The 27,677-nt window shown below is 40.7% G+C and overlaps 1 protein-coding gene and 1 long non-coding RNA gene across 8 annotated transcripts in view; one reads left to right on the forward strand and one right to left on the reverse strand.

Annotated features, from left to right (window-relative positions):
* Positions 1-27,677, forward strand: part of NFIA (nuclear factor I A) — a 560,134-nt gene that overhangs the window by 190,552 nt on the left and 341,905 nt on the right. For 3 of the 6 annotated variants that reach the window (XM_059374930.1, XM_059374931.1, XM_059374929.1), the window contains exon 2: positions 17,238-17,769. In XM_059374930.1, coding sequence (XP_059230913.1) covers positions 17,238-17,769 — 532 coding nt within the window. Of the gene's footprint in view, positions 1-11,463; positions 11,859-17,237; positions 17,770-27,677 lie in introns of those variants that run through there. The other 3 variants (XM_059374933.1, XM_059374934.1, XM_059374932.1) reach the window with 2 other exon arrangements.
* Positions 9,440-11,400, reverse strand: LOC132000944 (uncharacterized). 2 transcript variants are annotated; one of them, XR_009399504.1, is made up of 4 exons: positions 10,888-11,400; positions 10,457-10,618; positions 10,030-10,302; positions 9,440-9,664 (listed from the first exon to the last, which is right to left on the reverse strand). It is a non-coding gene; the product is annotated as an uncharacterized LOC132000944 (long non-coding RNA). The 2 variants fall into 2 exon arrangements; XR_009399503.1 differs by having other exon boundaries at positions 9,440-9,667.

Consider the following 27,677-nt stretch of genomic DNA (forward strand, 5'->3'; position numbering starts at 1 on the left):
CAGCTTCACAATTTCTTTACTTGCCCAGGCCTTTTTTCAACTTTGGTACCAGAGAGTGTTACTCCCTCTTTTCCATTCCTCCAAAACACCCTCTGCGTAATGGAATGAGACTAGTTCTGGACTAGGGATTCATTCTTTACCAGCCATGTGGTCATGAGCTTATGACTTCACTTTGCTGGTTTCAGTTTTGTATCTGTAAAATATGGTGGTTGGAGACTTCTGAGCTCCCTTTTAGCTTTCCTTCTGTAAATTGAAAACCCATACCTTACACCCCTGGCTTCAGTCCAGATACAGGCATCCTCTCTCTGACTATCATAGCAGCTCAGTTGCATGACATCATCTGTGGTCTTCAGGCACCTCTGCAGCGGATTGTGGGGTGTGTCCAAGATAAGAAGGATGGATCTGTGGGGTCGAGGAAACAGGGAGCTGTCATTCAGTGGGTATAAAGTTTCAGCGAGGCCAGATGAATAAGTTCTAGTGATATGCTCTAGGAGCAAAATGCTTATAGTAAATAATACAGTGTTGAGACAGTAGACTTAAATATTCTTACCTCCAAAATGGTGGTGGCAGGGGCAAGGAAACTCTAGGAGGTGGTGGATATATCTTTTGTCTTGATTGTGGTTATGGTACTATAACCACTATAGTTGCTTGTGTATGTCCCAACTTATCAAATTGTATATATTAAATATGTGCAGTGTTTTGTTTATCCATTGTTCCTCAATAAAGCTGTTGAAAAGAAATGGGCCCATTTGTTTACCTTTGATTATGATAAGAGCCAGCTAAACATTAAAATGGTGCCTAAAAATTTTTGAAGCCAGACATAGCCAGAGCTTTGGGGAGGAATGTGAAATGAGTTGAATTCTAGTCAACCACTCACTAAGTGAATGATGAGTAGACTCCCTATAGTTTCTGAGTCTTAGTTTCCTCATTTGTGTTGTGAGAAAGACAGTGCCTGACTCACCTATCCAGAAGAAGGGTTAACAGTGATAACATGTGTGGAAGGTCTGTAGGAAGGAAGCTCTACGTCCTACTACTTATACTTAAAGTTTCCCTTTGGTGATAATGCCATGCCTTGCATCAGCCATGCTCCTGAGTCTGTGTTAGACAAGAGTGCAAGGCAGGAAAAGGTAAGCATTTGTTCATCTCTCCATTCACCAATTAATTTACCAAACATCTATTGAGAGTTATAGAAGTTGGCTTGTAAGGACACAAGGGTGAATAAAGGCATTGCACTTTCATGGAGCTCATAGTCTAGCAGACAAACACCCAAAGAAATAACTGCCCTCTATGTGAAGATAACTGTCCTAGAGATGAGTATAAGCAGTTAAAGGACACCCAGGAGGGATTGGCCAATTCGGCCTGGGGGAGTTGGGAGCATTAAACTGGTTCTTGGGGGAAAAAAAAAAAGAAGAGAAAGAAAGAAAAGAAATAAAGGATGGAACAGGGAGAAAACATGAGGGGCTTTTGGGCAGAAAAAAAAAATCCACAAACCAAGAAAGAGAGGGATGAACATGCATGCTGTGTTCATAAAGTAGTGAAAATAGAAAAGTGACTTATGGGGCGCCTGGGTGACTCAGTGGGTTAAAGCCTCTGCCTTCGGCTCAGGTCATGATCCCAGGGTCCTGGGATCGAGCCCCGCATGCACTCTCTGCTCAGCAGGAAGCCTGCTTCCTCCTCTCTCTCTCTCTCTGCCTGCCTCTCTGCCTACTTGTGATCTCTGTCTGTCAAATAAATAAATAAAATCTTAAAAAAGAAAAGAAAAGAAAAGAAAAGTGACTCATTTAGTGTGTCTGGGGTAAGGGGTAGTAAAGAGAGATTAGGCAGGAGGAAAGACTAGAAAAGGAAGCTGATAAGAAAATCAATAGGAGAAATGGGTAAACTGATTTTTTTTTTGTTTTTTTTAGTTTAAATGAATTGGATTTTTAAAAATTAAAAAATAAAAACCCCAGACCTAGATGTATTTTCTATTAAGCTGGGGAAAAGCCATAAGCTTTCAGAGAGGAAATGATCCAAAGGTACCATAAAATTGTTTTATAATCTTGATGATGATGATGGTGATGATGATGATGGTGGTGGTGGTGGTGGTGATTATAGACAAGGCTGAGCTGCTGAATCACAGATCTCAAAACACAGTGGCTTAAGGATGCCTGGGTGGTTCAGTCACTTAGTGTCAGCCTTTGGCTCAGGTCAGAATCCCAGGGTCCTGCAATCAAGTCCCACATCAAGCTCCTTGCTCAGCTGGGATCCTGCTTCTCCCTCTGTCTGTCACTCCCCCTGCTTGTGCTTTCTCTCTGACAAATAAATAAATAAAATCTTTAAAAACAAAATTAAAAACAAAACAAAAACAAACAAACAACAACAACAAAAACCAACTATAGTGGCTTAAATATGATCTAGGCTACAGAAGCAGCTCTGCTCCATCAGGTCACTCAGGAGCCCAGGTTCCCTCCACCTTGCTGCTCCCTTGTCTCCCAAGTCATTGTCCCTGGTCTTTGTAATTGAAGTTCAATCTCTAACATGACCTCACTGCAGCCTTTGGAAAGGCCACAAGTTTAGGACAAATTTATTTTAAGCAAATGACATGGAACGTTGACTCAATAATTCTCTCTATTCTATTGTGATCTTAATCATGTGTCATGCCTGTATGCAAGGACACTTAGGAGCTATGGGCTCTAAACTGTTCATTTATGCATCCAAGAATAGAGAAAGACAGATTTGGGGGGACAATAGTCTGCTGAAACTTGCTGATTAGGGAGCCTCATCAATTCCTAAATTTACATTTGCTTCGAGTATTTATCATTTATATTGTCATGTCTGTCCTCTAAATGCCAGTGTTGATTACTTAGCCTAAAAAGTGCCTTGGATGATCTAGGATTTACCCAGTCAAATCAAGAAAATGTGAAATGTATCCCTGTGGTCAACATTCAACGTAGTTCACAAATTAAAAAATACATTATTAGAGAAATACTGCAATTTCGAATCATGTTGCTAAATCTGTAAGACTCTGATGTTGTAGTCTCCACATCAATGCCCTGCAAGAGGATTAAGTTTTTATTTGGGTCAACAAAGCAGAATTCCTGGAAGAGCCTACTATTTTCAAGGCATAAAGCCAGCCTACGTGGAAACATGAGGCTCTCAATGGGGTTGGCAATCCAAAGTCACCCTATTGGATGTGCAGCTGATTTTCCATGGCATGGTGGGGCTGATGTTCCTGGAATGCAAATTCACAGGATGAGAAAAGCCAATATAAATACTCAATCCATGTGTGCTATTGTTACTGTTATGGGAATTATTTGAAAATTATTTAACATTGGTAGGTTTGAGGATATAGAAGCGAGGTAAGGAAACATCTTTCATTAATAGTTCTTATTTCCTATCTTGTGGGTAATTGGACTTGAGATAGACTGGAAAAACTGCACTCCTAAATTGTCCTGTTAACTGAAGCCTCTAAAAGCTAGTATTAATGGTGGGTCTCTCTTGCTTTTTCTCCTTTCCCCCACCCTTTGCTCTTCCCTCTTCTTCTCTGTCTTGCTCATTCATTCCTGCTGTGCACAGTTCAGGATTTCAACTTCTTCCACCTCTAATTGGTCTCTTTGTCTCCTTGGCTGGAATGATTTTTCTAATCTGCAAAGTTTACTTTGTGTATCTTTTATTTAAATACCTTTGATGTCTCCCCAGTCCATCAAGTGAAAGTTTAAACACCTCACAAGGTTTCCCACTATCTTGCCTCAGCCTGATTTTCTTACTACATCTCTAGTTACTGTGATACAAGCTAATACTAGCTAGAGCAACTAGCCACAGTTGAATATATCCCCATTCTCTGGCCCAGTGCATATGCTGACATCACCATGCTATCCTGGGCAAGAATGCCTTGCCTCTCCTTTGTCCACCTGACAAATGCATACTTCCGGCTGAATGCAATGTCATTTTCTCCTTCTTAGCCTTCTTTGACTCTCCCTCTCTATACACCCAGGCAAAATCAGTTATTCCTTCATCTCTATTTCTATTGCCCTTTATGTATATCAAACACAGCAGTTATCACATTACATTATTATCTATTTTGGGATCTTGTCTCTTCAATGGGACTGAAACCTTTTTGAAGGCAGGGACAGCATCTTCTTCTCTGTGTCTTAGCACATTCAATGTGCCTGTGGGATGGTCCATATTAAACAGAAACAGTGTTTCTACTATAGGTACGATATACTGAGCACACCTAATGTACCAGGTAAATTACATGTTGTCTGAATATCTCCCATTTTCCATAGGAGGAATCTAAATCTTACAGAGGTCAAATAATTTGTCTGAAGTCACATAGTAGGACCAACATTAATACCTAAGTTGGACTCCAAAGCCTATACTATGTTGCTGTTGACTAGATGGAGATATAAAAGGTCACTTTGGAAATGGTGTTAACCTACCACATTAAACTGAGTTAATGAATGACAGACAGGGACACAAAACTCACTGTTACCACCTACAAAAGCCTGATTTGCTTAGCATTGGAGATTATTCAGTATGGCATCTACAGAGCAATGCAGCAAACCTTGGTACCTCTTGTGCATTTGAAAGGCTCTTGGCTCTTGACAAAACAATCCTCCATTCTCACAATAGGTTGATGTCCTATTTTACAGGTGTAAACCATCTCAAGGTCACACAGCCTGGCACCAGTTGAACAAGCCTAGAAGTTTTTTGAGTTCCTTAAAAACATTTTTTTTTTCTTTTTACTTAAGCTACTATATCCCATTAAGTGTAGTACTTCTAGAGTGAAAGCAGTATGCCAAGCTGAAATGCATCCTTAGGAGAGGGGGCCAGGATTAAATGCCACAGACTTTCTAGAGCAAGACAGTATCTGAATCTGTAAGAGGCAGACAAGGACAGCAAAGCTTGTCTGCCACCACCGGTGGCCACAGAACCATACCTTTCAGTAATGCTGCATCAGTTAGCTTGTCGTAAAGTGCAAGCCTAAAGCCAAAAATGCGGTTCAAAACAAAATAGGAGGTTTCTCTAATCTCTAATTTAACTGTGCGAGGTCCTGTTATTAATTAATAGGTACCTTCACCAAGGACAGTTGAGAAAATCAGACAACCACCAGGTTGCTTCCTATTCCTCTTGACTTCTTATTGGATAATTTTTATCAAGTGAGCTAAGCACACATTTTCCTGTAACTCAGTTATTCAGCAAAACGTCTAAAGCTACTTAACTGACGCAAAGCAAACAAACGCAAGAGCCCTGGTGTGATGCTTTCCATTTAAAGGGACACTCCCTTCCTTTAGAGCCGTCTTCCCGCACCACCACTGCACCAAGGGATAGTCTGTTGTTTAAAACAAACACATCAAAGATTGACATTGAAATGGTCTTAAAGAGCCCGGGTTAAGGAAACAAGATGAATCTGTTAGATGAGGTGCTTAATGTTCCAATAGTTACATTAACAGCCTCCCTCCTCCCCATTTCAAACGTCTGAACACAACCCTTCTCTTGGGGCGATGGGAGGTGAAGGGGGGCGTCAAACTTTGTGAATCCTGGTTTTGTAAGGATATTGACATAGTAGATGCTTGGCAATTAAGGTAGAATTTCACTGCATCTCCTGCTTTAAAGGAACAACTTTATTCTTGACGGAGCCCACCTAACAATTTTACGGCCAGTCATCTGCAGTGAGCAGAACCAGTCTTTTCCTTTCAGAATCTGGAGTAGAAGCTTTATTTCACTGCAAGTTCTCTGTGACATTTTGCACTCTCGTGATTTAATGCACCAAAGAGGATCTTTAACTCTTGGTCTACACCAGTGCAAATAAAGGTTAAATCTCTCACTAACCATCATGAACTAGCCTAATAACTCACGAGAGGCTATGGAAAAAGAAACCGAGAAAGCAGGTGTGCAGACTTGATTAAAACGTGCAAAACCCGCACAACCGCAGGCAAATGTACTTTATCCTCACATATCCCCTAGTACCCGCGGCGAGGTCCGCAAGCGGGGGAACTTCTACCGCGCCAAAAAATACGATCCTGCGAGCAGGGCCTAGTAACACAGGGGCTTTTCTTCCGAACGGTGTCCCGACCGGAGCTTGCGCTGAATGCCGGGGCTCCTATTGGCCACGCACCGTGGGGGAGGAGGAGACTGGCGGGGAGAGAGACGGGAGGAGGGGAGAAGGGGGCAAGGCCTTTTCCCTGCCCCCTCCTGGCCCCCCTCCGCAGGCAGCCGCCCGGCGCCTCGTGCGTGGTTACTATGCAAATTGCACCGATTGCGGAAATAAACAAGGGGGTAGGGAGAGGAGAGAGGGACTGCGAATCGATTGCAACTTCTGCAAAGTCTCGTACAATCCAAAGCACACAAGACAAAACCAGAGAGAATCTGAGAACCAGCCAGCCCGGGTTGGATTGCTATCAAAAGAGGAGAGAGACAGTGAGAGAGGCAGAGAGAGCGCATTGCTATCGCAAAAGCCTTCTGATTTGGAGTTAAAAAAAAAAAAAAAAAAATCTCCAAGAAGCCTGCAATTGGCCAACAGCTTTAAAAAAAAATCTCTTCCGGGTTTTCAACGGTTCCAAGTTTATTTAGATTTTTTTTTTTTTAATGCATAAAAAGGGGACAACAAATGAAGCAATTCGTCTGAACATTTTAAAGTTTCTCACGTACTCTTTTTACATTGCAATGGTACGTGGTACATCTTAAACTTTCTATTTTGCGTTTATACGATGTGTGTTTTATAAACAACAATAATGGCAGAATGATTTTGTTTAATGGCTAAGACTTTAAAATTTCTCTGGCTTGCATATGCGTTTTAGTGATTGCTGGGTGAATGTCTATTGTGATGGTTTTGTTTTAAAGACGTAGCTTTGTGGATGGCTTTTTTCTTTCTTTCTTTTTTCTTTTTTGCTATGTGCATCAAAGACCGGGTTTCCTTTTTTTTTTTTAACCCCGAGATTTGAAAAAATTGCTGAGCTTGACAGATTTTTTTCCTCCTAGCGCTTGCTCGATTCCAGAAGGGGGGGAAAAATCCTGTACGTGCTCTGTTCTGTAAAAAGACGTCTGGCCTCAGCAGTCAACCTAACTCGAAAAGAAATGTCTGGACCCGGAGAATAATTGACGATTCGATCCTCTAATCAATGGGACAACATGGGAGATTGACAAAAGCCTTATCCAATCATGAGGAGGCTTGGGTGTACAATGGTTCTCAGTAGCCAGAGGGGGCGGGGCAGAAAAGATCTGAAGTTCTCTGCGGCTCTGAAGGGGATGGTGTGGTTCAAGCTGTCAAAGCTACAAGCTCTTCCGGATTTAGCAAGCACAATAGGAAAGAGTTTTTGAGTTTAAGAAAAAAAAAAAAACAAAAACACGGGAATTTTTGCATAAAGTGTAATGCCTCCTTAACTGGCTTTCAGAAAAAGTTAGAAAAATTCTTCTAGAGAAAAATTAACTTTGCATTATTATTTTTAAATTCGGGGAAGCTGTTGACTGTTGTGGAAGGGGAGGGTCAACTTTTAAAAATGCGTGGCTTAAAAACTTGCCTGAGCTACAGGATGGTATTGAGCTCTGGGAAGTAACATTGAATACGCAGCATTGCAGAACTTCCCTGGTTATCTTAGAAGCTTTGACTTTTCAAGTACTTGGAAGGAATAGGAAAGCCTCTCTTCTTCTAAACAACAGTTTTAAGAGAGAGAATGTTTCACAGGTGGACTGACAGCTGTTTTATACATTTGAAAGGAAGAGGGGAAGAGAGAGTGTGTGTTTTCTCCACTTTCCTTGAATTCTGCTGTTTAAATATATGGTCAGTAGCAAATAGGATATTAAAACTGGCCAAGTTCACATTTGTTCTTGTTACCACAACAACCCCTGTGGAGGGTGTGTGTGGAAGATTGCTGACTTGCTAACTCTTAGTTGGAGGCTGGCCTCTTGGACAAGTCTTTGATACCAATCCAGTGGAAACCAACTGCAGTAGCTTGTCTTGGAGACAGTAACTGGCAGCCTCTGACTAAAGTACATCCATCTCTTCCTTCCCTCTGAGCATTGTAGACACCTAATTCTGTTGGGAAGTGAATAGAAAATAGTATGGGCTCTTTCTCATCTTTGGATTAAATTCCTATCGAGCTATTTCCCAAGGCTTTCGGCCTTCTAATCAAATCTGGTTTGGAAATTTGACGTTAAAATCCACTTGGATGCTCAGTTCAGCAACATTATTCAATTTCGTATTATATGCATCTAAGAAAAATCTGCACACAAGTGACCAGCAGGTCAAAAAACTAGAGAAAAATATTGGAAAATGCTAGTGATAAAGTTAGTCCTGGTAAGAACTACAGAGTTAATGGCATTGTCACTTATGAACCCCAATTTTATCTTTACTGTTTGGGGCATTAAAATCTAAATCATATTAAGATCTTCCTATCAAGTAATCTCCAAAATGAGAAGTATTTGAGCTATACATATAAGTGAAACCTTATTGACGTAATTTATATATCTAAGAGGATTTCACTAAAGCTGGCAAGGTAACATTTCTGCAAATAAAACACAGTAAATGCAAGGCTGGGCTCTGTGCCAGGAAGAATATGGATAGCAGAGAGCATGACAGGAGGCTCCTTTGCGCAAAGACAATCCCATTTCAAGGCAGCCTCCTAGCACTTGCAAAATAAATGATTGGAGCGGTTATTTCCAATAAGGGGTTTATCCTTCCTAACAATGGGTCATTTATATGATTGCGGTAAACTAGCTTTTGTACTTCACCTGTTTCCTACAACTGTTCTCTCTACGGTCCTTTCTTCCTTCTCTCCTCCTTCCACCCCTGCCCTCGCTCAAGTGTCTTGGTATCTTTGTGAACTCTGGACAAGGATTTACTTTTGCAACTTGGGAAGAGGGGAAAGAGTTGGAAATGGTTTTTACCCCCAGACTGCCCTTTGAGGAACATCTGTTTCTTTGTGTGTGTGTTTAAATTTATGCCTGTTGGAGAGAAAGTTACCAGAAGCCTTTCTGTAACTGTAACTCTTCTACTGTATTTTTCTCAGTCTTGTTTCCAAAGGCTGTAGTTGGAACTGTGCTTTGTAGTGTTTCCCCCGCCTCCCCCCCCCCCCTGCGGGGGAGGGAGCGGGAGCTGGCGGAGATAGGAGAGAAAGCAGGAGCGGATGTGAAGGGCTTTGGTGCTGAACTTGGATCCAGCCCTTGCCTAGAGGGCGCAAACAATCGTCCCATATCCAAAAGTCTTACGAAGGGCGCCAAAAGTTACTTAAGATAATATTGCTAACCGCAGAAAGCTGGAAATCGCGGGCACATTCACTGCTGCAACAAAAGAAGTTTTTAAACTAGAAATATCAGCATTAAATTACTTTCCCCTATTTTTAAAAACCAGGGCGATGTGCCAGTCTTTTTAAAAAAATTCCTTTTCTCTTTCTTGAGATTCAGTTAAAAGTAAGAATCTTTCTTGTTTTGGAAAGAGGCAGATGTGAAGTCTATCTTTTAATACAGAAAAAAGAAAAAGATTTTAATCTGCTCTAGAAGAGAGCTTCCCAAGAACACACACGGAACAATAACTTCTCACTGTGCCTCAGTTACATGTTGGGACCGTCCGCCAGAAACTTCTATCGAGGAAACTTGGAGCGAGTTGAAGTTATAGATCCCAGCAAAGGTTTTTGTGGCCAGGGAGGTTGTCTCTGTAACTCAGCTTAGCTTTTAGGACGTTTCTCTTCTACTGAAATTAAAGAGGAACCAAGGGAAAGCAGTTGTTTAGTTGGGGGAAAATGGGACTCTCTCATTAAAGATTTAAGTCATTATCTCCCCTCGTCCCTTAATAAATAATTTCAGAGACTTCCAAGGATATTTAGGAGCAGAGTATGTGAACATGGGTCTTGAGCATTCAGAAATTCTTTTAGCCATGAAGTAACTGGAGAAGAAGCATCAAATGATTTTAGACAAATGCAGAATACTTCAGAGGACTGTATTTTGCTTTCTCCAGTAACATATTTCTTGCTCCTTACTTAAAAAGGGGGAGGGCGTGCGGTGGGGGAGCATAGTCTGGATGAGAGTGACCTTAGCCTGTCACCTCACACTCACCTGCAGAGTGGGCATTCCTACAGGAGTTTCCTCTCTTCAGAGGCTCCCTGGCTATGTAACCTCTCCCAAAAGGTGCAGATTCTCCTGTCTGTGTGCCAGTGCCTTTCACCCTGATTGTTCCTTTTGGAATTTTGAGGATTCTCAGATGCAGCAGGCTTGCAAACTAGAGTGAGGAAGATGAGGAGGAGGGGATGGGATGGGGATCAGAAGGAAGAAGGGGTTTTTTGGTTTGTTTGGCTTCTTTCTTTCTTTCTTTCCATCAGGGAGGAAAGCCTGGAGAAAAAAATACGAGGTTAAAAAAACTGGAAAAGCAGGCTTATTGGCAACTTGCCAAACCCTAAAAACCACCCCTTTTTTCTGCCAAAACAATACTTTACCAAACCTAAAATAATTGCAGGAAGCTCTTTTCCATTTTAAGAACGATTACCTGGGGGAGGATAAAAGAGGGGATTCTTAAAAGGCACCCTTCCAGAGGTGTCCCAGGAACTGGGACGGTAATGATAGCCTGTGTCCAGTTTTGGGCACGCGTTTGTGGACCAGAATATCTCCCTTCCCTTAGGGGACATCCCTTTCACATTTTTTGTTTCTCCTAAAAAGAAAAAAGATGTCACAGTTAAACCATTGTTGTTTCTGAACGTGATAGAACTTTTTCTATGGCGTCTGTGTTCAGACCCACTAGTTTCACAGTCCTGGGAGGGAGAACGCTCATTAATCTCCGCCTCCTTTTCTCCAGACAACCCCCCCCTCACCCCCCAAATCCGGTGACTCTTCTGTGTGAAATTATTCCCCACCACCCCCGCTTCTGAATGCCATAGGACTGAAGCTGCACAAAGTTTGCAGGATTTTGTGCATAATTACCTCTACCGACGATCTATTCCCACAGAAAGCTCCGTTGGAGAGATTACAATGCTTTGAGCCGTACCGCATTTCAGAGGGGGGAAAAAAGTTACCTAGGAGGTCTGATTTTTAAAAAAATTTGCATACATGCAAATTTGCACCCCGGCCTTCTCCTCGGTTTTCTCCGTGCCCCACACAGTGAACCGGGAGCGCAGGGCAACCTGGCAAAGTTGCCCAAGTCCTCCACCGAGGTCCGCGAAGGTCTGCGGCGGGGCTTGGGGGATGGGGATGAGGAAAAGTAGTTTTGTTTGCTTAAGCACATCCTGTGGCAGCCTATAGCTGCCCGGGAGTACAGACTGTAACTGCTCCTCACTGCGTTACCCAGTACTGCGCTGAGCGGGGAAGCGGGGGCGGGGGGGGGCAGAGGGAGAGAGAGAGCCTGCGAGCGAGGGAGCGGGAGAGGGAGCGAGCGAGCGAGCGCGAGCGGCCGCGGAGGCTCGGGACCCGGCTGGCCGCGCGGCGCCGCAGCCGCCCCCTCCCCCACGCACCCCCCCCCCCCCCCCCCGGCGGCGGCGCGAGCGGGCGGCGGCTGTGCGGTGCGGTGCAGAGCGGAGGCGGAGGCGGGCGCGCGGGCAGCTCGCGGGCACCCGGCCGGGCGGGCGCGGGAGCGGGAAAGGGTGCGCTATGCCTTTAACGCCCGCGTACAGTAGACATGTATAGTGGAGTGTAGGGAAACTCTAGGCGGGGTTAAAGTTCAGCTCATGGAGCGGCAATCGCGCTGGCTGGCTGGCTGCAGTTGAGCCGAGTTGGAAATGTGAACGCAAGAAGCAGGCTTGATTTTTTTTCTCCCCCCTTCTCTCTCTCTCTCTCTTCCTCTCTCCCTCTTTCTCCTTTCTCACCCGCACTCACGCACACCTCCAAACCGCACACCCAGACGCACACGCACACCCCACCGCCCGGCAGTTATGTATTCTCCGCTCTGTCTCACCCAGGTAAGCAGCTGTTTGGATGCGGCGCGGTTGGGGTGGGGGGGGGACCCGGGGTTGCGGGGGTAGACCTGGGGCTGGGCGCGGGGTACGGGGGACAGTCGCGCCGGCCGGGCCCGGGGCATGTGTCTTGGTGTGTGCCCGTGTCTGCGCGTGTTTCGGCGTGTGTGTGCGCGTGTGCTCGTGGGGGGGGGGGGGAATATAGCTTTAAGAAAGTAACTTTGTTTCCATGCGGGTGCATTCCTCTTGCACGGCCATTTGTGTGGGCACATGGCTAATGGCGCCCTCTTATTAATGCGTTAATTAATATCGGGGCGACTGACTGCGGAACGGCGGTGTTTTTGGACGCCCCGCACGTGTTTCGGCGGGGTTGCAGCCCATGACGCGCTGAAATCTGGACTCAGCGTTTCTGCAGCCGGCAGGCCGGTTTCTGTAGTTCCGCCGCTCCCGGGGAGGGGGCCGCCGACGGAGCCCACCGCACACCCCGCACGCTCGGGGCAGCTGAAAGCCCCGAGTGCGGGAGAAGTCATGACCCTGCGCCCACGGCCCGCGCGCGGAGCCCGCGCCGCGGCAGCCTCCCTAAACTCTTACTTTGTTTATTGTTTGTCAGCCTTTGGGGTCCGGCCGCGGGAGGGACGCGGGCCGGCGTCCCGGGCCCGGCCGGGACAGCGCCCCTCCGACGCGGGCGGGCAGCGGCGAGCCGGCCCCCGGGCTCGGCGGAGCGGGGCTGCGTGGAAGCGCGTCCCCCAGCGCCGGCCGGGTGGAGCCTGCGTCCTCGCCGCTCAACGCCCGCTCGCTTTCCCGAGTGAAAGTTTCGCTGTCGGGACGAGCCCACGCTGCGCAGGGCGGCGAGCGCCGGAGGCCGAGGGCCGCGCGGGCCGGGGAGCGCCGGGCGGAGTTGGGCTCCCGGCCGCGAGCCCGAGCAGCAACCCCGGGCCGGACGCCGCTCCCCCCGCCGCCTCCCGCCACCGCCGCCGCGGGACTCGGGCAGCTCCGCGCACAGGACCGGGGCAACTTTTCCCCTCCGACTCTGCTCAGAGCGTGGGTCTCTCTCGCCCCCCCACCCCCGCCCCTCCTTCCCATGCCCTCCCTTTCCATCCCTCTCTTGTCTGCACCACCCCTAGGCAAAATATTGCTACTTCACGGCTCCAAATCTGGTCCCTTTTGAATATATTATTTATTTTCTTTGACTAAAAGGCATGTAGTCAAAGTGATTTTGCGCTGAAGAAAATTTTTGGAAAAAAGTGTGAGCTTTCATACTGTTTTGGTACATTGCGATCTGACCATTAATCACCTACATGAAGTTGTATGCTTCAAGTAAAATGTTTATTTACCACTCCCTTAAAAAACCTGCTACCACTTACTGCTTTCATTTAGCAGGAGATAACGGTTTAACTGGAATACTTTATGGAAGGTTAGAAAGTATCAATAATTTTTTCCTTTTCCTCTCTAGATTCTGGATTTATTTCTCACATGACAGCCTTATTGCAATATCTAACAGGAATAATACTCGTTATTTGATCTCAGAAGACTCTTAAATGCATCTTTTATGTAGAAATGGTCTGTTTGGGATTTAGGCCTAGCATTAGTAATGGATAGCAGTTGCTTTTAGTTACTGTAAAAGTTTTTTATTTTTTCCCTAACAAACTTCCAAAGTTCCTATTTTAGTAACTTGTGGAAGTATGGAATGAAACTTTTCCAACCACTTCTGGCAAGGTTCACAATTGCATATGGATAAGATGCAAAGTATAAGAGAATTTGAATGAGTTATGACTACAGTGGAAATGCTGAGATTCAAAGGCTGAAGTTCTTGCTGGCAGAAGTTTGCAACTTAGAGAACTTGTAGACAATACCAGGGTGCTGCAATGGTGGGGCATGACCTTAGCAGACACATGAGTGTCTTCTCAAATAAGCTCTGCAGAGAAAAATTTATATTTTGTGTTGGTGCATATATGAGGATACCTGTGTATCCAAGCAGGCCCAGGACATAGTCAGGTACCTGAAAAAGCCGGATTCTCTTGGTTCACAAGCTATTATCACATTAAGAAAGTTTGTTTTTTTTTTAAAACATTTTTGGCAGTGTGATTGATACATTCACTAGGCCTTCTTCTGGAAACACCAGTAAAAGAAACACTTAGTGTAACAGTTGGTGAAGAAATTGTACTTTAAATAGTGAATGAGAGCCACGTATTTTGGGTTCTTCTTTTAAAAATTGATTAACAATTTTATTTAACTTTCTGGAATACTTATAAAGTTGTAGAGCCAGTTTTAGAAAGAAAACTTGGGTAGTTTATTGGTCATTGAAGAAAGTCCAGTAAGCACAGTGACAGAAATACGCTAAATGAAAGAATAAACTCCATCTACGTGTATGCAATTTTTAAAACTTGATCAAGAAAATGTCAGGCGTCTTCTTTTTGTCCATACAAGTGTATCATAACCAAATTGTTTACCTGGCCATAGAATGATAACCCGGTAGAAATTTATAGGTGAACCTTTAAAAGTAGTTCCAGCAATATCAACGTTCAGTGGTTCTTAAACTTGGCTTACTTACAAACAGATCAACATTTAAGGTGCTGATTCAAATTCATACTGCTTTTGAAACAGGTTTTCAGGTTTGTTTTCATTGATGATCTATAACTTTCTCACTGAGTGCACGTGTAGAATATTCTTTATTATTTCCTGAATATTTTGAAATAGTACGTAGCTTATGGCAGTATGTGCAGCAACATGATTTATAGGGGCTTACTTTTTTAAAAAATTAATTTATGCTGGGCCTCGACATTTCCTGCAAGTTAATGATTTTCTTTACTTTTGATGATCTGGACTACTTCTAATTGTGAGTTGAGAAAGATGACTAGCTCTTTAATAGTACATGTGAGTAAAGTTATACAAAATGTTGTGCACTTTTATTGACACGTTCTTGAAACCTTTGGGGAGTAATAAGTTGTAAATACTTTTGATGCACAATTGGGGACTTAGATTATTCTTAATGATTAGTTGACATGGTTGTCCTCATTTGAGGGTTTTTATGTTTTTATGATGAGATATATAGGCATTTGGTTGGCAGGTAAACAAAATGAACAGGAATGAACGCGGTTCGCAGTTCTGTGAGAAGCATACTAGGAGTCTCTTCAGACACTTAAATGCCATATTAGAATGTCTTTTTTAGGCAAGGCTTATTCTTATTAATGAAGCTTTTGAATAAGATACCATTTTAACATAAATGTGAATTGTTTGGAACTTAGTTGTTCTTTGCTTTATAAAACAGGCCTGAGATTTTAAGATGAAATCTTCCTTTTGGTGAAAGCTCACTTTGTAGTTAAGGCAGACTCCAGGAGTTCTTAACATAATACCACAGAGCCTTGGTCCCTAGCATGTTCTGTGTATATAAGAAAATAAGTCAATGTGAAGGACTGTTTCAAACCTTAATTTTATGTATTTTAGAACATTTCAAGGATGAGCTCAGAATTTAGTAATGTTGAAATGCTTTGCGGTTTGGCGTATACCTTATTAGATAAACTGTGACTTGAAAACACCTCCCTCCCCACCACCATTTCTCTCTTTTAAAGTATGGCAATAAGAAAGATTCTTAAACATCAGAAATTTAAAATGTTTATGGTAAAAAATAATATAATTCTTGTATTTTTTTCTGCTCCCTCTCCACTTGAAAAATGCACACATGTTAGAAAAGCTACTTCTCTTTTGGATTTTTATTGAAAAAGAGCAGTTTTCAAAGCTAAATTTGAAATGCAGAGCCTGAAATTTGTTCAGAAAGGAAAAAGATAAATGTCAATTATTGAAGTGATTTATTATATATTACATTAATATGTACTTTAAAAAATAGTCATATGTAGTGTTCAGATGATTGATTATAATTTATAATATTTTAACAGACTTGACAAAATATTTTTCCAATTTTAACCACTCAGTTTACATTTGAACATTTAAAAATTTAATAATTTCTTTATAGTAATAATATTTTGGACATTACAGTTACTTGTGCCTCCAAAGTATATATTTAGGCGGATAGTACAAACTGAAAAAGAATGCATTTTATAATATTTGTCTGTCCTACACCCTTTTTAAAAAAGGCATCAAATATCTTTTTGGTGTTCTTATCCTCATTTATCTGAAAGTAAATAATTTATCTTCTGGAGGTTTGTGCGGTAGAGAGAAGTTATGTAAGATTAGTGTGGGTTGGTTAATCAAAAGTTAGATGTACTCAGAAAGCTTTGTGGAGGTTACTGTTTAATTTTTCTTTAATTTTATATTTATATTTCCTAAGCAAATATCAAGTTAAAGAATCAAACATTTTCATAAGACAGTAAGAAAAATTTAAATGTTTTAAATTGAATTTTATTTTCGGGTTACTTGAATCTTAAGAGGCAACTGTGGGGGTTTTCCTGGAGTCTCGTAAACATTAAATGTACCAGGTTCTCTATTTCCTTGTGAGAAAAAGCCTGAAATACTAATTTCAAAAATTAAGTAAAGATTCTCTTTTTTAGGGATGATTATTACCGAAGGCATTTTACAAAATTAACTGTATTTAGTTGCAACCCTGTTGTCACAATGACGCATTCTATTTACTCTCTGGCATGTATGCTTTTCTTTGTCCCCCCCCCCCTTTTTTTTTTCTTTTTGTTTCATTCCCATAGTATCAGCAAGTATGTCTTGGAAATAGATCTTTTATTTCAGCCTGAAGAATATGAAATTCATCTTTTGCATATGCCAGATTTTTCTAAGTTTTTGACTAAAAAAATTATATGCAACTGTAATCCTTAAGAAGGAATTAAGATGTTACCAAAATGCCTAAGAAACAGATTAGCGTCTCCATGCAGTATTTTTAGAGGGAAAGTCTTTGTTTTCATTGATCGGGGAGATGATTTTTTTTTTGCTTCTAGACTTCCACAAACATTGACTGGCATCTAAATGTTTAGGATTTGCCAATCTGGCGGCCGAGCCCTGGGTGTACTACAAGTAGTGAGGTCAAGGCTGGAGCAAAATTAGATATGCCTTTCTTGAAATAAGGTTAAGATTATATTTTGTTATAAGCATTTCAATACATTTCACTTACTATCTAAAGGACTTGGGACCTAGGCTTGGCAGTAGACCCCGGTGCACGTTGGTGAACATACCAACAGATTTTTAAATTTTTAGCCGTTTTCTTTTTTGAGATCATGAGGCATGATACTGACAGTTTCCCTTTTCTCCCCCCTCAGACTTCCCATAGGCATCCTCTGTGTAATTTTGGTACTGTAATGCTCGAGTCAGCTTTCAAGTGAAATAAGCATTGTTTTGTTTTGTTTTTAAAATGACCATCTGAAGAAAAGTTGTTTCCTTTTGTTTTCATTATAGTTATATTTTTGTTGTCATTCATTTCTCTAGGATGAATTTCATCCTTTCATTGAAGCACTTCTGCCCCACGTCCGAGCCTTCGCCTACACATGGTTCAACCTGCAGGCCCGAAAACGAAAATACTTCAAAAAACATGAAAAGCGTATGTCAAAAGAAGAAGAGAGAGCCGTGAAGGATGAGTTGCTAAGTGAAAAACCAGAGGTCAAGCAGAAGTGGGCATCTCGACTCCTGGCCAAGTTACGGAAAGACATCCGACCTGAGTACCGAGAGGATTTTGTTCTTACAGTTACGGGGAAAAAGCCTCCATGTTGTGTTCTTTCCAACCCAGACCAGAAAGGCAAGATGCGAAGAATTGACTGCCTTCGCCAGGCAGATAAAGTCTGGAGGTTGGACCTTGTTATGGTGATTTTATTTAAAGGTATTCCGCTCGAAAGTACTGATGGCGAGCGCCTGGTAAAGTCCCCACAGTGCTCGAACCCCGGGCTCTGTGTGCAGCCGCACCACATAGGGGTTTCTGTTAAGGAACTCGATTTATATTTGGCATACTTTGTGCATGCAGCAGGTAAGTGCGATGGTGAGATGTTGTTCCACTTTCTTGTGTGTCTCTTTTCTGATGTCCTCTATGTGCGGGGCCAGTCCCGAACCGTCTGAGTTGCAGGCCACCGTGCAGAGAGACAGTGTGCTTTCAGAGGTAACCCAGAGTCAGAACTGCCAGAAGCCCCCCTCCCCTCCCCTTGTCCGAGGGCACAGCTTCATTCAGGTGGAAAAGCATAGCTTTGAGAGGACTCTCACCAAGTTAAGGTCTTTTGGCAAGTCGTGTTATCAAAGGTGTTGGTAGTTGTGTGATATGTTTAAATCCCAATTTTCAGTGATGGGTGAGAGAAGCCTCATAAAACAGTTGGAATAAAGGGGATACTATAAATGGCCATGATCTTGTTTAAAAAGCATGGAGTTTGGTTGGTGAGGCAGGATTTTTAGTTGCTTATCTTCTGGGAGTGTTTTTAACCTGCTGGGGCCTCTTGAACCCCCTGCTAATTAAGAAAAGGTGGTGAGAGTACTATCAAATTGCTGATCATTTATGAAGGAAAAAGATTCACATGCATACACAAACGTAGTAGCTTTGTATTTAGGAATTCCTGTTGTCTAGGATAGCTGAGGGAGAAACAAACCAGCTCTCTAAGTAATTGATGGCAAGGTTAATCTTAAAAGTAACCAACCTGGGTTGTGCGTGAACACACCGAGAAATCAATATTGGTCATTGATTTAGTGAGTTGCTTTGATTGGTGATAAGATTCGTTATTGTTTCAAGGCTGTTTTCAAGGCATGTTTTACCTGTGTATATTATAGCATTCAGGCTAAAACTATTGAGCACTGAGTAAAAGAATGCATTTCTACTTTGTTTCTTTTGCCTTGTTTTAGACAAAAGGTTCATTGTGTTATGGGAAAGCTCAGGTCTTGTGTAACTTGTTGACTTTTTATATGTACACATTGGCCTTGCTAGATTTTACCTTCATGGCGGTTCCTTGAGCCAGATGGAGGAAAGAAGATTGTTGAATCCTACCAGTAGGCTGTTTTGGGGTTCATATATTTACATATTTTTTTCACAAAGGAGAAAGGTGCTACCTGTAAAGTCAATGCTGTACTGTTTTGCAAAATGTTTTTAATTCTAAGACTGAGCTTTTTTTTTTAAAAAGAAGTCAGCTGATAGCCTATTCTCTATTATTTTTCTCAATATATGTTTTAGAAAGAGAACTTTTGTTATCCATCTGTCCTTACATAAGAAACTGGAGAAATTAACTTTGCAAGCATGTCACATTATCATTTGCATTCTGTTGGCAGGGGATAGATGAGTATTTTAGAGGATGTGATCTGTAAGTGTTTCAAATATTTGGGTTTTGGAGAATGTATACTTAATTGTAAGGAGTGCCTGTTGCTGTAGCCTGTTCTTCCTAGTGAAATAAAAAGGCACCACCTCTCCATTGACCTCTAGACAGGAACAAGTATCCCTTTCTTAATCCCCTTTTCACCCTGTTGTTACATTGTTTTCTCTATTGAAAAAGCAGAGTTAAATTTTTAAAAAAATTATTTGCGTGTGTAAGTGGAGGTTCTGACAGAGAAAGGCAGGGTACAAAAAAAAAAAAAAGGATGGGTGTTAATCAGTGCTTTCATGGAGGACTGCTTAAGATCTTGTGTTTAATCTTTTCAGTATTTAGAAAAGTAAATAATTTATCAACTCTAACAAATGCTCTAATTGAACCAATAGAGAAAAATGAGGGTGCCAACAGGTGGTACACATCCTGGGTGTGTGCTTTCTCCCAAGGTATCTCGAGACGGAACACGGGTTACGATTTTGTCGGTGGGAGCAGCGCCCACTCTGAATTTTAGGTCTAAGTGTTTTCCTTCCATTCAAAGAGCTGCAGCCTTCGGAGCTAATGTCATCCCGTGTATTCTCTTGCGTCGGTGACCGTTGTTACTGGGCCGTGGCTCCAGATCCCTGAGCGGACGGGGCTGCTGGTGGTTTTGGTACCCGAAGGGGTTATGTTGGTGAAGTGACAGGGAGAAGGTTGCTTGGGAGAGTTAGCATCCTTCTTGCTTATGAAAGATTTATGGACAGCAACGTGGATCAGACTACCTTTCGGTTTGGTTTTCCTGAGGTATCCCAGAATCCCTCGGTAGGCCTGAGTGGGAGCCAAGTGTGAGGCCATTGGCTTTCACGGAGCGCCGTGACGGCTGCAGCTCGGTGCACGCAACAGGGCGCTCGCACGAGAAAATATTAAGGGCCTTTTGTCTGAAATATTTCAAATTTGATTTAGAGACCTGTGATTTGTGGAAGGGAAGCTAGTTGCCAATACAAATATGAGGTGGATCGGTCAACTCACATACAACTGATTTGACAAGCATCTGTTATAATACTGAAGATTTGTAAACACTAAACAATGTTTTTACCTCCTTAAAAGTTTTGAGAACTTGCCAGTATTGGCAAGAGGCAGAGACTCTGAAACGTGCTTCAAGAAACATGCCAAAACCATTGTGGCCTTTTCACCTATGGTGGATTTCCACACACACACCCCCACTATAGTCTTGTATTTTTTTTTTCTTTCAAAATGCCATTTTTTTTCCCTCTAGATAGCCCCCCAAATGAGATTTTTTTTTCCTCTTCCAAAAATGTGTACGATAGTTACTGCTTCATGCCTCGGCCTTTTCTTTGGTAGGAGGTTGAAATCTTAGGGCACACTGTAAATATTGGAAGCCAGTGCAGAATCAGTCATTTTTTAAAAGTGCAGGTGATGTAGTCTAAAACTTATTGACTTATTGAGATGCTAAAATACAATACCTAAACTACATTCTGATTTTTTTTTTCCTAAATTCGGTAGCATTCAGGCAGTGTGAATTTTGTGGCAGATAAACAGTAACAAGTGTAATGAAATTGGAGTGATTCCATAAGCCTGAGAATTTCATCTCGTTAAAAGTATAAAAGAGCAAAACCATTTTATGCCCTTAATTTGGTCTTTATTTGAGTCGTCCTTTCATAGGTATCGTATGACAACCTGAAGATATTATGGAATTGTGGCAAATGGTTTTCGTTGTGGGCGTGTAACAGTAAAGCTAATTTATGACCAGTCTTTACCAGATGATCTGTATCAGAATCTACAATATACCCGGCACGTGGCAAGGTCACAATTTAAGTTGTTAAGGTCATAACCTTAGCCACCAGGCATTTGACCTTTTAGATAAAGTTAACCTTTGTTCATTAGTAGGCACTCAACCGAGAACTTTCTGGAGAGTTTTTTTTTTTTTTTTTAACTGCGTCTGTATACTTCTGGTAAGGTAATCAGATTTTAGAAAGATTCTCAGTTTAGTTAAGTTTTTTAAGAGGTTAGACTTTTTTAAGGACTCACCTCTTGGATAGAGGTAAGTTGCTGTGTCTACACCCCAGAATGACAGAGTCACAACTTATTTTTGATAGTTATTACCTGCTGCGAGATGAAATGAAACAATGAGGCAGCTATATGGAGACAGAAAGTACAATTAAATAAATAGCATTATATTTAAATTAACTAAGTAAAGCCTTTGCCTAACTTTCCAGTGGCATTAGGCCCAAAAGCTAAATCGCCACAAGCATCTTCACTTTTTGCAGATGAGGACTTTTCTAAGATTGGAAATTTTTTTTTTTTAGTGGCTTTAAAATTTGCTTTGAGAGACTAATAAATGACCAATATTTGTCAGGTAATGACTGTCATTGTTAATTCTCCAGTGACAGAGTGATTGAATTTGTCCTAAGGATAGCACGAGGAGTGTTAGTTGTAAGGTGGAGAGAGTGTTCATTTTTGCACAGTAATGTTTTAGTACAGTAGCTACTGGTTGCTTCCGCGCTACCCGTTACTGCCTACCCTTAGTTTTGCTTGGACCAGGAATAGTAACAGTCCTGCCACTCACTGAAAGAGCTGTTTGCAGTGTTTTGGAAGTCTGGTACCTATTTCGGAAACCTGTACAGCCAGTATTACTGATTACCACATTACTCGTACCATATTGTTCTTTAATTATGCTGTTGTGAATGCTCATTTTAAATTATTTACATTCTGCTAGTTTTGCTCTGATATGCCATGTATTATTCCATTTCAACAAAGACAGAGATACTCCTATTCAGGTGCATTTTAGTTTTATTTTGGCTCCGTGATTGCCATTCCTTCATATAGTAATAGAGAAAGCCGTGATATGCAGATAGACCAGATGGTCATGTTGACAGATTGAGAATTCACTTCCTACTGCTTCAGAGCAGGTGTAAGATTGGGAGTGTCTGTGTATGAGCGTGTGTGTGCTTCGTGTGCATGTGTGTGCACATTCGGGCTGCACACACAGGGCAGTTGAGAGCAGTGCAAATGATTTCTTTTTAAAAAAAAATACTGGTACTTTACACACCATATAACTCTGCATAAGGTTAACCGTGCATACAGAATAATTATTGTAAAAAATTTTAAATGAAAATGTTAAATTGTTACAGTTTATAATTTTATGCTGAATGAGTTATGGTGATGTTTTAATTTTGGGCTAACTTACCATGTTAGTTTGTGGCAGTATTGCATATCTAAAATTTATTTTGTTAGCAGGCATACCTGTGTATGTGTGTTTAACGCTCAAGTTTAAGGCTATACATTCATTATGTAATTAAACTTTTTCAGTACCTTAATAAACTCCCTAATAGAAAGTTCTGCAGTTAGTTCCAGTGATTTATAATAGTAAGCTGTATTTAGAAAAAGAAGGTGTAAGACTAACATACAGTGATGTTCAAAATTAAGACTAAGTGCCACCCTATCTCAAACTCTTACTCCAACCTTAAACCGAACTCAAGGTGGATTTTGTGGCTGACTGATCCATTTGAAATCATTGGTGTGTGCACCATTCTAAAAAATTTCATTTATCTTTTGTATCCTTTTGTATCCTTGACTTTTAGGCGTAACTTGAGGGTAGTAACAATATCCTTTATCTAGAATGTAGTAACAGTATCCTTTATCTAGAATGTAGTGAAAAAGATGGAAATTCAAAGGCAGACAGGGTATAGGAATAGGGGGAAGGGTTGCTCTGGAGTAAACTTATGAACGGAGGTCAGCTCATTGATGGCTAAGAGGTTTGAGTGTTGGTAAAAAATTTCCCAATGCTGCTGGCTTAGATTTGCCTTGTCTTCTTTTCCACCCCAGTGATGAATAGCATTAATTTAAACCTATTTAGGGCTGGTGTGGGAGAAACCACAGCCTTTGTTGTGGTCACTGCTGTACACAGTAGGACTGGGTGTTTGACTTGGTGAAGGCCTCAAGCTGCTTCCAGAGGGTACAGAATGGCCTGTCAGTTTTTTAAAACTTGCACAGAAGCAGCAACAATTCTAATTGCTCACAAATGTTAATATAGATTAGGGAAAGCAATTTTGAGGTTAGAAGAGAGGAAAAAACATGAAATACAGATTGAATTCACTAACTGTGCAAAACACTGGTTTGTTACCATTTCAGCAATCATTTCCCCAATTTTATTTAGAGATTAGATTTTGTTTTTAAATACATTATAAACTGTAAATCCTTGGGAGGTAGGATAAGGGGAAGGAAGAAGTCAGGTGGAGGAGGAAGAGAATGAATGAACTGGCATGCTTTGTTAAGAGAAACATAAAACCGTGAATTTAATCGCAAATGGAGATGCTCTCAAAAGTGTTTTGGTTTAAGTAATCACTGTAAAAGGATCCTGAGCAGAAGATATCAAGTGAAGAATTTTAATAATCCATCTCCCCACATTTTATTGCATAGTTTGTTTGAGACGAGGAGACTATTTGGGGCTTTTGGAGTTTCTAATCAAATTTTTAGAAAAGAAAAGTTTTACAAAAATTCTTTGTATCGTTTAAGGGTCTGGCCAGTAAGGGATACTGTGGCATACATAAACTTGGAAAAGGGGCTATTTGAGATATTTGCTATTATTACCATTTTGCTTTTTAAGGTGATAACTTACAGTGTCATCAAAATTTTGGCTGTTGCTTAGGCAGCTGTAAGATACAAATTATCGATCCAAACTTTAGAGTCCCTGTAAACTTACCAGAATTCTCCAGCTGCTGCTTAGGCAGAAATGACTTTTACTCTCAGTTTTCCCCAAAATATTAGAAAACAGCGCTTTCGTGTTTTGTTACGATCATTTCACAGTGTAAGAGTATATTTTCTCTAACGGAATTAGCCCTCCTGTTAAATGTTCTAGTTAAATAAACATGGCTCACGAGGCAAAAAAATAAGTCCACACATGACAAATTGCGACAACTCTGTAGAGAGGATGCTTTTGCTGTTCTGTTTGTCAAAGAAACCAAATAAGATAAAATTGAGAGAAAGAAGTTCTTTTTAGTTAGTTGTGTATTTTGGCGAGCATTGGTCTTCTTTAATGTGTAAGATACTGCTAATCCAAATGCAGACTTGATCAGGATGGTCATAATAGCTAGAGATTGAAGTGGACTAAGTTTAGTGTTCTTTGAGACCTTTACACTTATTTTTCATCATGGCTTTTGCATGCTTTCCTAGTGGTAAATATTTTGGACTTAGATCAATTGAAAATAGAGAAAGGGAGACGGATGGAAGACAGGAAGGGAGGAAGACAGATAACTTTTATTGAGTTGTCTCTTTTGCGGCAAGCATTATACTAAGTTTTGCCATACATTGTAGCCCTCTCTCTCTCTCTCTCTTTTTTTGCTTTTTCTTTCTTTCTCTCTCTCTCATTTTTAAAAAAATGCACAGTAATATTGCAAATAAGTAATGCATTCTCCATTTGTACAGGTGAAAATAAAGTCTCAGAATATCCAAGTGACTGGTGCACAGTAAGATGAAAGCCAAGTTTCTGATTCCAAACCCAGTACTCTTCACCATGCAGTTTAGATCCATTCTGTATCCCTCTCTATGTCCTATTGTCTGGGAGTTAGATGTCATTTAAATGGTATTACGCACCAGCGTGAATCAGAGGGAAGGAAAAAGCTTCAAGATCCTGACCCTTCCCTTGGAGATCTTCTACTGTGATGTCCAGTTCCTAGGCATAGGCTGAGACCATACCTGGTTAGGAGAGGGAGGAAATGTTCTTATGCTTTTGTCAGGATTGGGGTTAAAAATCTGGAGTGACTTGATTTTTCTTGTTCTAAAAATGTTGAAGTTTGGTGAATAGAAGCATTATTACACAGGTTTAAAAAAAATGTTTTTTTCCTGTTTGTAAGATAGATGAATTGGTTTTAGATGCTTTGGGAAACCACTGAGAATTAAAGCAAGTGTCAGTTTAAAAATCAGAATTGCACATAATATTTTACTAGGTAAATTTCTGTCCGTATTTTCTTATGTGCACAGGAGGTATATTTCTAACTTCCCTTAATGATTAGATTGAAAATTTTAAAATTTGCTTTACTCCAAAAAGACCTTCGATTCTGGCCTTGTGCATAATTATTTGAAAGAAGGCAAAAATTGAGTTTTATTAGTTTAAAATTGTTTTTTTAATTTAAAAGAAAAAGCAGAAAAATTGAAAGTAGGAACAGGGCTCATCTTAATCTCCTTAAATGACTGATTTATTGATGGATTTATTTAATGCCGTTATTTTCATTTCTTTAAGCAAGATTAGTTCTTAATGACTTCAGTGCAAAAATTCAAAGCCCCATTCAGTGTGAATTTTATAATTGTAAACAGAAAAAAAAGACCAGTAATTATAATTTATACTATATTCATTATATGTATATTAAGTCTTCTAGGGTTTATTTAAAAAATAAGCTGCTGAACTGAACTTATATTGACTAAAATAGAAATGTAGCTTTCTTTTTAAGTTTCTTTTTTAGAAATGCTCATAAATCTAAAAGTTGCAGAGTATCTGTTATGCCAGCAAGGGAAAACTGAAGTATGTAAATAAAAGCGTAAGCTGGAAATAAGAGGATTGGAATAAAAAAATTAGACTCACACCCATTGTTCTATACTGCCTACCTTTTGATGTCTGTGATGAGTATTTACGGTGGTCCCAATAATCTATGAGTTTCCAGACATAAATAATTTTCAGAGCATATATATTCATAAACATGCTTTAATGGGTATTTTTGAAATGCTCTATAGGTTGAAAACATGGCATGAAAGAAAAGTAACAATAAAAAATATTTTAAAAAGTGAATACTATTTAAAAATTTCTATGTATGCCTGTTTAGCATCTGCCATTATCAGGCTGTTGTCTTTGTTGCTATGGTTTGGGGGATTTTTATTTCCCTTTGTAATTTTGCCAGCCCATGATTGGGTAGTGCAACATGTTCATGCTGTTGGAGAAGACGTGTCTGTGGTGAGTTACATAGCTGGCTCTGAGTGGTAATTTCAAGTATGGAAAGGTATTTGTCAGTGGGTAATAGGAACTGTGTTGCTACAATATTAATCATCATTTAATTTTTAAAATTAGGGACATACCACTTATGGGAAGCCCAGAACTACGTGCCTGCCTCTTCCCCTATTGGAAGCATTTCGAACTCTGCGTGTTTTAATCTTAAAGGGATTATTTAGTTTTAAACTCCAACATAAAGTGAATATTCTACATGCAGGATCCCATCATTGTCACTTTCAAATATTCCATTGCCTTTCAAAAGAGCTGACATTACAAGTCCTTAGGTTGACAAATTCTCATCAACTTTTGTGAAAAATTTGGCTGCAGAAGGAGTAAAGTCAAAAGAGGGCCATAGACAGATGGATTTCAGTGTTAAGATGACATCAAGCCCTTCTTCGTGGCATTTTTAAACATTCCAAATGAGTGAGGAATGGAGATGCTTAAAGAGCTCACTATAGAATGAGTAATTAAGATCGTATGTATCTGCATGTAAACCTTCATCGCATACTATTAAACAGAGCTGTATGTGCTCAGACATAATGGCAGATCACCAGTGAAAATCCTAAGTATATTTGATGCCGAATACAATTCATAAATAATACTAGGCACTAAAAATGTTGTCGATGGAAAACAGTGTATACCTGAGAGAACATTTGTAGCATTAAGTAATTGGAAGTTAAAGACGAGTGGCTTACAGACGTTTAAGATCAAGCCAGGATTCTGGGCAAGCATTTGGCAAAAGCTGATCAGTATCTTTGTATGACCGTAGCGAGATTTTTGCATGGATGCGTATTATAGAAAAAAATCACTAGGTTACTAAAGTCGCTGATTGATTCATTTAGTCGGCTTTTCCTCCCCTTCTTTTAAATGGTAGAGGTTCTCTTTTGGAGAGTAGTTTCAAGTAACTTCTGAGAATGAAGTCTTTGTAACTTGATGCTGTTCAACAGCATAACTATTGTTGTATGTTCCTGTCAGGGTAAGATAGTCATTGCAATACTTTTATTGTATGGCCTCTTAATATGTGACAAGGACTTTTATTAAGAATTCTTTTTTCTTTTAAATGTCCTTTTGGAAGTCCCTCCTCCTCCCCACCCAGTCAGGAATTACAGTGGTTTTTAACAAGAGTCATAGGAGTTTTTATTATCTTCTTGGTCAATTCATTGTATGGACAAGTCTTATTTAAAAAAAAAAAAAAAAAAAGGTTCTGGAGTTCATGTCCTTTAGATTTCCTGTAAAATAAAGTGGGAGTGGTAATTAACAGAAAAGTGCCATCTCATCGGGCCCAGGATGTATACAACTCTTTGGAGAATGAGGTATTACAGCCTGAAATGTTAGGGCTGAAGAACTAATTGTTCTAAAGATATTTGCTCCTCATCTCAGAAAAGATGGCAAATATGCAAAATGGATAAATGTAATCCTTTGTACTTTTACCACCTACATTTTTAAACTACAGTGACTCTGATTTCTCTAGAAAGGTCAGAGGTTTCAGACAGAATGCTTTGTAATTCTTCAAAGAGAGACATTTTCAATTTTCCTATATAAAGCCTGATTATGCATAGCTTTTTACCTCATTTGCAGTTGAGCCTCAGAGGTCCTGGGGTGAGGGCAGTGCTGAGTAAG

The sequence above is a fragment of the Mustela nigripes genome, chromosome 14, assembly GCF_022355385.1.
Source record: "Mustela nigripes isolate SB6536 chromosome 14, MUSNIG.SB6536, whole genome shotgun sequence".
In the NCBI taxonomy this organism is placed as follows: Eukaryota; Metazoa; Chordata; class Mammalia; order Carnivora; family Mustelidae; genus Mustela; species Mustela nigripes.